Here is an 11,739-nt window from a genome sequence, read left to right as displayed (position 1 = left end):
ATATAAGTATATGTATGCACATGCCTACATACACACTCACACATATATAAAATTAATGGTTAAGAGCACAGGCCTTGGAGAAACAAATTATTACATCTATAAAAACAGAACTTTACAAAAAGGAATTATCAGAAAACAACAAAGAGTTCTTGATTACTAAAAAACATGGTGGTTGCAATGAATTCAATAGAATGGTTACAAAATAATGATAAGAAAATTTCCCAAATAGTAGAAGAAAAATAAAGAAAAGAGAGAGTGAGAAAACTAAGAAAATTAGAGGATTGATCTAACATCCAAATAACAGGAATTTTGTAAAGACAGAATAGGAGAAAGAGGAGATGGGGGACCAAACAATTGTGAAATAAATAATACAAGAATATTTCCCCTAACAAAAGAATCTGTATTTTCAGATAGAAAGTTCTGAGTACTCAGCATACTGAATAAACCAAGATCTACACCCAAAGCACATCACAGGGAAATGTTAGAAAACTATGTTTAATGAGGGGGGGAAAAATCACATATATAACAGATTAGGAATCAGAATGACATTGTCATAACGAAAATGATTTTCAAAAATTTTCCTTATTCCTTTATTTTTCTATAATCAACAAGTATGACTTTTATTGTCAGAAAATTTTAATATTAAAAAAATCTATACTTGGAGACTCTAGCCTAGATTTAAGTGGCTCCATTTCCTATCTGTCTTCATAATGTCACAATCTGCCTCTTTGCTCTGATACAGACACACTGCTAGTCAGTGGAAGTCCTATTCGTAGAGGATGCCTGGGCTGTAGAGATTGCTGAGAACAAGCCACCCGGGGATTCACCGCCCAGCTACCCTGCATATGCATGATGTCCACTCACATTTACTCAGTGAGCACTTGTTTTTAAGCATACTCCCAGAATACTTTCATATTTGAAGGAAGGGAAGGAAAGCCCATAATTCTTTTTCCTTAGACACATCTATCTAGCCATTATTATCATGTCTCTACTCTTGCAGTTAGCATTTATTTCAATAAAGAACTGCTAAATGTTCCAATTTGTCTTCATTCCATTTATCGAATACCATGTCCCAGGCTTTGCCAAGAGATGATTTTCCTATTGACAGGCTTACCTGTAGAGAAGATGAACACCGTGTTGTTCCAGAGCCCACGGCTTTTTAAGGCTGCGGTGACATTTCCCACTGCTTCATCCAAAAGGGACACCATTCCTGCATAGTGATACCTGTTCTTATCTTGGATAAAGTGGTATGGCTTCAGGTATTCTTCAGGGACCTGAAGGGGCTGGTGGACAGACTGGAGAGCAAGGTAGAGAAATAGAGGCTGGAAAGAGAGTTTGTGCAAATCAGTTAAGAGGGTATGTAAGCATTAAATAGAGAGAGAGAAGTCCAGATTTATCAGGTAATAAAAGTAATATCAGGTAGTACGAAGACAACAGAATGGGTTAAAATATTTGTAAATCACATATCTGAGAAGGGACTTGTATCTGGAATATATAAAGAATTCTTACAACTCAATAATAAAAGACAATTAACTCAATTACAAAATGGGCAAAGAATTTGAATAGAATTTCTCCAAAGAAGATATACAAACGGACTAATAAGCACGTGAAAAGATGTCATTAGTCATTAGGGAAATGGAAATCAAAACCACTCTGAGGGGCCGGCCCGGTGGCCGAGTGGTTAAGTTCTCTCATTCTGCTTTGGTGGCCTGGGGTTTTGCTGGTTTGAATCCTGGGCACGGACATGGCACCACTCATCAGGCCACAATGAGGCAGCATTCCACATGCCACAACTAGAAGGACTCACAACTAGAAACTATACAACTATGTACTGGGGGGGTTTGGGGAGAAAAAAGAGAAAAAATAACCCACTTTGAGATACCACTTCACACCCACTGGGATGGTCATAATACAAAACCCAGAAAATAACAAGCGTTGCTGAGGATGTGGAGAAATTGAAACGCTCATGCACTGCTAACAGGCATGGAAAATGGTGTAGCCAGTTTGAAAAACAATTTGGCAGTTCTTGAAATTGTTAAACACAGAGTTACCACACGACCCAACATTTCCATTCCTAGAGAAACAAAAGCATATATCCACACAAAAACTTGTACATGGATGTTCACAGAAGCATTATCCATAATAGCCAAAAGGAGGAAACAACCCAAACGTCCACCAATTGATGAATGGAGAAACAAAATGGGGTATTATTTTCAACAATATACAGCAATAAAAGGAATACTACACAGCCAGAAGAAGGAGTGAGGGACTGACACAGCTACAGCATAGATGAACCTTGAAAGCATCAGGCTAAGTGAAAGAAGCCCATCACAGAAGACCACATTCTGTACGACTCCACTTGTATGAAATGTCCAGAAGGGGCAAATCTACGGAGACAGAAAGTAAATGAGTGGGTGCCAGGAGCTGCAGGGAGTTGGCGGGTGGAGAGGAATGGTGAGTGTTAATATGTACTGCTAATGGCTAATGAAAATGTCTTAAACTTAGATCATGGTGATGGCTGCACAATTTACTATTTGATTGAACTTACTATTGAATTGTATACTTGAAATGGGTGAATTTTATGGTATGTGAATTACGTCTCAAAAAAGATATTAGAAAAATGTAACAAGGCACAAGACAAAAAAAATAAAAAATAAAACCTTGAGTTCTAAAATGGCCTGGAAGTCTCTGATCCAAACAAATGATAATATCAATAATAACGACCACACATTAAATGTTGTCTATGTGCTACATACTATCAAGATTTACATATTATATCTCTTTTAATACTCAAAACCACCCTATGTTACATCCACTTTACAGATAAGTTAACTGAGGCTTGGAAAGGTTATACGACTTGCTCGAGTTCATACTAATTGCAGAGCAATTTCCTATTGGAAACTGCACTATTACAGGGTGGATATGTACCAAGAGATGCTTTAACTTTTTGTTTTAGCTGAAAAATAAGTTCACATCTTTTAGAAGAGGGTTAAGGATTTTTGATGTTTTTATGAAAAAATAAGCAAAGACTATGCCTTGTTAGTCTTTGATCTAGTACCAAACGTAGGGCCAGTTTAATTCCTGGAAACTGAAGAGTGTGATAGATTGATTCTATTTTACCTCTTCCACCAGTTTACAGCATCTAACATCAGTGGTATTCCAAGTCAGCCTCTCCTTTCTGATGAGCTTTTCTGAAAGTACTCTCTTCATTGTGCTTGTACAGAATTCTTTTTTTTTTTTTCTTGAGGAAGACTGGCCCTGAGCTAACATCTGTGCCTATCCTCCTCCACTTTATACATGGGATGCCTGCCACAGTGTGGCTTAGTAAGCAGTGCGTAGGTCCGAACCTGGGATCCAAACTGGCAAACCCCAGGCTACTGAGGCAGAGGGCGTGACCTTAACCACCATGCCACTGGGCCAGCCCCATAGTACAGAATTCTTTAATGAGTTGAAAACCCCCAAAAAGACAACAACCAGTTCAACCCAAGAATAAATACATATTTCTGTTAAAGTATTCGAGACACTTAAATCTCATAAGTGAATGAGGAAAAGTTAAAAGCAGACTGTGGGTGGGGGGGCTCATATTTCATTCTTCATTGTTATACATTGTTTTAAAATTATCTATTATACCTCCCTGTGATAGAGTAAGGAGCATTCATAGAAAGAGCTCCAAAAGACTATTTTTGGTTCAGATCTTCGGAATTAGAAATGCCTTTTCCCCTCAAATCAAAATGTTAAAAATGGCTGTTAAATATCAAAGTCACACTTTAAAATCCATTTAAATAAGGAAGTAGGTGACAGAATGAAAACCACAATAATGCAGAACCTATGCTTCATTTGTACATTATTTCCAGAGGAAAACATCCCAAATTCCAACTCCAAACTCGAGACTAAAAGCTTTGACACTATTCTAGCTCTGCCTCTGCTCGCCCTCGACACACACTTTCTCCTCTAGACACACAGGTCACATGGAAGCTTCCATGTTCCCCCAGACCATAGGGAAGGGAATCGAGCAGATGCTCTGCCCGGTGGCGAGGAAGGACCCCGGGCTGAGACAGTCAGAGGGGAAAGGAAGCACGGGGGCATCCGGGACCGACAGTGCAGTGAGGGTCTGCGCTGGGAGCAGCTGTCTGGGTCCTTCAACACTATACTGAGCCAACCCCAGCCACCAGCTGAGGTCTAGTTGGAAACAGCATTAAAAAATGAAAGGCCTCAACAATTTGTAGCCCACATGAAGTTTTAAAAATCAGGAAATAGCACATAAAAATCTGGTTTTGTTTTAATTTGCTTGAAAAACCAGACCTTCTGACAACTCTACACCCACACTCCATCTGGTAACAAATGGCTAGAGTTTGAGAAAGAGAGACCCCACTCCCAAACGCTGTCCAATTTTCTAGCGTCTCCCCACTGTTCTACTGAGCAGCTTCACTTACTTAGGTCAGCAGCCTAATCCTTGCACACATGAGTTTGTGACCCTGGTCTGGGTTCTCTGCTGTGGGCAGGGGTGGAGCAAGGAGAGGGAGCTCTCTGCTCAAGGAGGAGATGTGTTCATCAGGTCATTAGCAGCAACATGGCAACCGACACCGTGAAGGAGAGAAAGGGGAAACGATGCAGGTTATTTCCAACCAGCCAGTGACTCCTAGAGGCAATGGCCAGGAGGGTGGCAGGGGTGAGTCCTTCTAACCATGCCAGGGAAAAAGACAGTGATTCTGGGACCATCATTAAAGGATCTTATAAATACTCAGTATGGAAATCATTCTACTCACTTTGCCAAATATAGTAAAAAATTACCTGAAAATCTTTCCAATAATTATTCCTTAGTGGCTAAAAGAATGACCACCATTCTGGAGGGTTTAAAATGATAAAACTACAGCAATTCCTCCATTTTTCCAGTGGTCAGGCTTCCGTTAGTTCAAACTGAAGGGGCCTAACTGAGAAGAGGAAGTGAAAACAGCCTCTGAGGATGACACGCAGCCTGTCCTGTGACTGTCACAGGCCACGCAAAGGCCTCACATGACCTGTGGACTGGATCCTAATAACTAGCAAGTATGGATGAAGCTATTCCTTGAACAAAACAAGTTATCTCTTTTCCCCTTTCATCAGCAGTAATCTAGGGCCATCAAGTGTAGGGGCAAACAGCCTAATGCACATCAGGATGGCTCCAGGTGACGAGAAGGAGGCACAATGATGGACAGTGCAGTCCATTCAAAGAGGTTAGGACCAGTGTAACACATTTTAGAGTATTTCCATTCAATATTGTAATAATAAAGTTTCAGCACTCGCGAGGTGAACTGTATTTATGAAACAACTAATTCCTCAACAGTGCTAGATGTGAAGCATTTCTATACTATTTTTAAATTGGAAAAAAAGTAATAGAGTGCTGTTCTTAGTACTACATGGTGGCCCAGTGGACAAAAGAATTAACTAGGGCCCTAAGGTTCTCCAACCACACTCAGGACCCCCCTGCAGCCACGTGTCCTATGACCGTCCCAGTGCACAGCAGCAGCCAATTTCCCCACACCTGCCCACCAGGGCCTCAGCTCACTGTCGGCCTGAGCAAGCAGCCGCCATCCTGGGGACGGCTCATTATTATTATACTGTCTACTGACCTTACTCACATCAGATTCGAAACATGGGAGTCCCAGACCTGACTTGGATCTCCGAGGATCTCCAGGTTTTATGCTGCGCCCTGATCTCTCCCTTGCTCTTTCTTGGGTCCCCATTCCTGCTCTGACCAACCCAATTACAGCTACTGCCTTTACACCAACCCTAACTGTAACCCTTTCAGGTTTCTTAAGAATATGAAATGGAATCCTAGATGTAAACCATGACCAAATGTTTAAGTATTACATAAAAGTATGACATGATTGGGTGCCGGCCCTGTAGAGTAGTGGTTAAGTTTGGCGTGCTCTGCTTCGGCGGCCCAGGTTCGCAGGTTCAGATCCCTGGCATGGACCTATATACTACTCTCAGCCATGGCATGGAGGCAACCTGCATATAAAGTGGAGGAAAATTGGCACAGACTTTAGCTCAGGGCTAACCTTCCTCAGCAAAAAAAAAAAAAAAGAAAAAAGTATGACATTATTACCTGAAGTTATTAGCATATTAATAAGATGCTAAGGGATCATTTCTCTTTCTTATTATACCATTCGACTCCTAAGATATATACTCTAAATATCCTCACCATGCTAAGAAATCTAATTTCAGTGAAGAAGAAAGCCTTGTTTTCACTTCTTTAGTATATATCCCTAATTAAAAGTATAAATTTTTTTAAGAGCACATGACACGTTTTTAAATTGTTATTCTATCTTTGACTTCAAATTAAGACATTTCTTTCCAAACTGTGTCAGGGAAAAGCAAGAGTCTACCACTAAAAATTCACATTTGCTTCTAGTAGATCAGGTGTGTGAGAAAACATTTATTTTTTTTCCTGCAGTGTTGAGGGGGCTATTTTTAACCAAAAGATATTTTACGAATATGCTACTTTCACACTGCAGTGTCAGTACTAAGGGAACCATCCTGGAGAACGAGAGAAAGACATTCCTTCCCGACACATGTGCAATGGTTATTAGCAGCATCTGCCCGAGTCCAGCACCAACTGTGTTTCTGTGACAGAACAGCTCCATGTGCTTTTTCCCCTCCAATGCTCTTTAAAATAAGCACATTTCTAAGCTTTCTTGTGGATACTTTGCGTGAACTTCTTTAATGATCTCCATCTTAGAACAAGCTGCCTTTGTTACAGGCTATTTATAGCACCTGAGAAATTAGCACAGAATTAGACTCAACATTGGGATAAAACGATGAAAAAAAGGGCAGTTCCCGGAACTGTGTGACACATCATTTTACTGAGAATTGAAAATGTAAAGATCCGCACTTGCTGTATTAAATTTTCTGGCGCTATTACTTGGCTATTAATGATTTCATTCATTTATGTCTCTGCTTGAAACTTCACTGTGAGAATGTTGGGAATGCTGGATACTGCTTAGGAGTATTTTAGACATCGTGGGAAAATGACCACCTCTCATCTGGAAGCTTCCAGAATGTTACCTATGAGCCACACCCTACCATAACTCTAGTTTGGATGGCTTGCGAGCTCTTAGGGCCTACCATTTTCCTCAGTTCCTGTGCTTTCCCTACTACACCAATTAAGACAGCCCACCCACAGAGAATGATTTCACCCCAGCTGCTTCCTCTTATCCGCTTCATGTTCTGGGCACTGCGAGAGAATACTCTATTATTCCGTAATGGGAACTAATTTTTATTGCAGGCACATTACAGTTGTTGCATGGTTAAGGGAGTGAAACCCTTGAGGAGTTTCTTTAAAATGTAGATGTATGGATTTCCCCCGGACCCAAGCTGTGAAAGGCAGCTGGCTTCTGCTTGCCGCCTGTGTTTGAGGGGTGTCAACAGTGGTTGCACATCAGAATCACTGCTGAGAGGTGAGGGCAGAGGGGTAATTAAACACCAGTGACAAGGTCCCACCTCAGACCGATAAATCACAATATTGGAATTGGTATGTCTTACAAGCTTTCCAGATGATCCCAGAATACTGTCAGGATTGGAACCATCACACTGAATCATACACTGGGCCTCACAATCTCTGGTCTCGGATGTTAACTGTAACTAGGGAGGCTTGTTAAGTGCATTGAGCTCTGGAGTCAAACAGCATGGGTTTAAATTCTGATTCTGACTTTCAATAGCTCTGTGACCTTGAACAAGTTACTTAACTTCTCTAAGCCAGTTTGCTTGTCTGTAAAATGGTGCCTACCTCAAAGGGCCGGACACCGACTGCAGTTCCCTTAGATTTTATCTTGTTCTTGGGTTTTTAGCTGTATTTATAAGATGTCAAGCATACAGAAGACACCTGAACGTAAGCCAATTACCAAGCAGTTATCTTTCCGACTATCTGAGTATTGGCTTAGATCTAGAGTTAAAATCTGCGTATGTCTATGTCTTTGAGAGAATGTTCAATTTCTTCCATGATCTACAGCAAGCATGGCTACTCCAAGATGTCAGCACGTAAGAGTGATAGAAAGCCAAAAGTGGAGCAAAGCTGAGGACAGACACCAGACACCCCAATCCTGAGTTGGAGAGGCAAAGACAAAGCCAGGAAGAAACCACCTCAGAAAGGGAGTCACCGGCCAGGTACCAAGTCAGGACAGCACTATAAACCAGAATTCAACTGTGATCTGCACTGAGGACCTTCAGCAACTTTCAAAGAGGCCAAGTGCAGGAAACTGGAAGAACCACGTAACTCTGCACGTTCTGTAATTTGCTATGTCAGGTCCTGTTGAAAGATTAATTTCCTAGGTGTACTGATGCAGTTCTTAATGCGGCCATATTGTGAACCCAATATCTGACAACACAAATATCTGACCCAATTTTAAAGGCATTTATAAGCTAAACCCAGAGAATTTAGCTTAAACTTTAGCTTATGAGGTTAACTCTAGGTTAAGAAAAAAATGTTTAAGGCTATTTGGACTCTTTTCTATTTTTACCTATAGATAAGTCAAAAGATTTCAGCACATGACATACACAACAGCTTCAGCATGGTAAACGTGAAAAACAGACTCATCAGTACACCACATTTATGGATCGGAACACTTAATTCTGTTAAGATGTCCATTCTCCCAAAGTTGGTCTACAGATTCAACAAAACCTAAATCTAAGCAATTTTTTTTTTGGTAGAAATTGACAAGCTGATTCTAAAATTAACGTGGGAATATAAAACACCTAGAATAGCCAAAATAATCTTGGGGGGGGAACTACAAAGTTAGAGGTCTTACCCTGAACCTAAAGTTTGTTGATCTCCTAACAGAAAGTTTGCCATAATAAAGCCTCATCTTGTGCATAAGCTTATCATTAAAAAAAAGTCAATTTACTAATTACTTATAGCACATGCACATAATACACCAAAATAATAAGACTACATCTCTGCTAAAACACTATAGACACAGTACTCCTCAAAGTGTGACCTGGGAATGACTTGGAGCAGAACCACCCTTGAGGAGTTTCTTTAAAATGCAGATGTATGCATTGCCCTCGGACCCAATGAATCAGACTCTTAGAGGTGGGCTCCAGGAATTTCTATTTTTAACAAGCTTCCCAGGCTGATACTGATGTACTCTAAAATTTTAAAACTACTCCCCTGGAACTCATTAGATTTATCCCTAAATGACAGCAGCTTTTTCTTCTATTTATCTGAAGAGATGCTATCTTAACACAATTTTGATATCAATAAAGAAGCAAGACTTACCTTCTCTGGTGGATGGTTAGTTATGAGGGCTGTCGCCCTTTCGGTAAATACACTTGTTGAATACATATTTTTATATCCTGTGGCAACTTCTTCACCATCTCGAAAATCGAGAGCACATCGTGTGACGTTCAGAGCGTTGATGAATGTACAGCGCTCATGGGAATAGTAATCTTCACTACCTAGGAGATACCCTACAACGAGAAGGGGAGATAAAGTAGCATAGCATAAAACTTGTTAAGTAAACTCATGTTTCAGCATTTAATTGCCTAATGCAATTGATTACCCATGACAAGGCAAATCAAATGACAAGGCTCATGAGAGCACCATTTCTTAACATCTCTATATTTGCTAGCAGAAGGCACTCAAATGCCATTGTAAAAATATCCCAATCCATTCCTCACCAAGTCTTACAACACAAGCTCTATCATGTAACTCTCAAAGTGGGTGATTCCAAAGAAATATGTTTAAAAAAATCAGAGTTCAAAGTCAATAAAGGGGATAACATTGTAATCTCTTAAAGCTATCTAATGGCCAAAACAGTATATAGTTAATGTGATTTGTTGCAAGATTTTACTCTGAGGTGATCACATAAATGAACGCAGGATTCAAATAATGTTAACATTGACCTTGAGAGACTGGCTTCAAGGTTATTTATAGAAGCAGCTCTAGGAGAAATCATCTTCAGTCAGATGCTGACACCCACTGGCGAAAGACACAAACCTTTTCAAACAGAGGATCTCTCGACATAACCTAACAGAGCCAAAAGATCAAAACAACATGAGGCACTGAAATTAGATTTTTCCACCAATGGTGATCTCAATCTCACCCCAAATTTAAAGGGCATCAATTGCCTATCCCACAATTTAAACATATAAGGAAATGGGTTTTCACAACTAAGTTGTTTCTGCAAATGTTCCATATATTCCTAGAATATTAAAATAAGCTGTGCTGTATATTATATGATTCCATTTATATGAAATGTCTACAGTTGGCAAATCTATAGAGACAACAGGTACATTAGTGGTTGCCTAGGGCCGGTGGGGTTGGGTGAACATGGGGAGTGACAGCTAATGGTGATGGGGTTTCTCTTTTGGGGTGATGGAATGTTCTACAACTGGATTGTGATGACAGTGGCACAACCCTGTGAATTTATTAACTCGTTGAATTGTACACTTTATTCGTTAATTGCATGGTATGTGAATTACACCTCGATATAGCTATTAAAAAAAATAAGCTGTGCTGGACTCTGAGCTCTCTCGTGACAAATAGTGCTTATTAACCTTAAAATGAGGATGATAAAAATGGCCTAGCCCTTTCCCCAGTCCTGAACATTCCCTGTAATCACAACTAAAAGCCCTACACAGCTTACATAATAAATAAATTCATTTTTAATTAATTTTCTCCTTTTCCATGATTCACTAAACTCAAGGTCCTGAATATGATGAATACCTTGGTCTTAAGATAACTTTTTAAACACTAATCTTTTCTCCTATATAAAGGAAAGGGAAATCCAATGTGTTTCCTAATTAATATGTAACAGAGAAAGAAATGTATCCATAAAAGTAACTTCAGCCCTTATATGGGTGATCAGAGGGAAGGACCCTGGGGTTCTATTTGGGGTTTTTAATAACACCTGGGTATTAGAGCTTGAGGAAATCACTCAGGTTCTCTATCTGTAAATGTAAACTGTTTTCTATCATTGGGGAGAATATATACATAGGATACACTTGATTAAAAGGTACATGAACCACTAATATTAAAAAGATATTACAAATAGGAGGATTCCACAAATAGAACTATATATTGACACACTTGGCCAAACTGATACCAAGGAACCATGTGACAATCACACAGAGCTTTTTATAACAGTAATTCACAAATCCAAACTTACATGCTAAGTCTAAAGATGGCAGGCTATGCTTTTTTGGGGAAAATAAGAAAATAATTTTTGAACAACTAAATCTCTGACTGCCTTATTTAACAGCTTTGAGATTTAATTCACATACCATACAAGTCACTTATTTAAAACATACAACTCAATGGTTTTTAGTGTATTCACAGAGTTGTGCAACCAGCCCCACAATCATCTGACTGCTTTTTACCAGAACGTCTAAGTCAGAACAGTGATAACAGCTGATGGTCATTATCCCCTCCTTGTCTGCAAGTCTCCATTCCACAGGAATGTGGAGTGTCTGTTCATCTAAGCCCTGGTTAGGCTTCTTAATTCTCATAAAAGGATATCATTGACTTCCCGTCCAGCTGAATTTTTAAATATATAACTTGGTTTTTAACAAAAAAATTTAAAATATCCATAGTCCTTCTTTCCTCTTGTGAGAGTTGGGTATCAATCCATCTTTTAGCAAAGGCCTGACTGAAACTTTTCAAAGGACGTATAGGATTGTGCAGCCCTCTAGACTCCAAAATAACAAAGAGGTCTTACACCCAAGTCCAACTTTTTTTTTTTAATTTTATTTTTTGAGAAA

At 39.6% G+C, this 11,739-nt stretch overlaps 1 protein-coding gene across 1 annotated transcript in view; it reads right to left on the bottom strand.

The window, feature by feature from the left end:
* Positions 1-11,739, bottom strand: part of ARSB (arylsulfatase B) — a 166,946-nt gene that overhangs the window by 135,371 nt on the left and 19,836 nt on the right. The window contains exons 3-4 of the mRNA XM_046667307.1: positions 9,257-9,447; positions 1,115-1,322 (exon numbers count right to left, since the gene is read on the bottom strand). Of these exons, the coding sequence (XP_046523263.1) occupies positions 1,115-1,322; positions 9,257-9,447 (399 nt within the window). The remainder of the gene's footprint in view (positions 1-1,114; positions 1,323-9,256; positions 9,448-11,739) is intronic.

The sequence above is a fragment of the Equus quagga genome, chromosome 7 (genome assembly GCF_021613505.1).
Source record: "Equus quagga isolate Etosha38 chromosome 7, UCLA_HA_Equagga_1.0, whole genome shotgun sequence".
Classification (NCBI taxonomy): domain Eukaryota; kingdom Metazoa; phylum Chordata; class Mammalia; order Perissodactyla; family Equidae; genus Equus; species Equus quagga.
The sequence above is the reverse complement of the archived record's forward strand: the minus strand, read 5'-3'. Positions and strand labels throughout refer to the sequence as shown.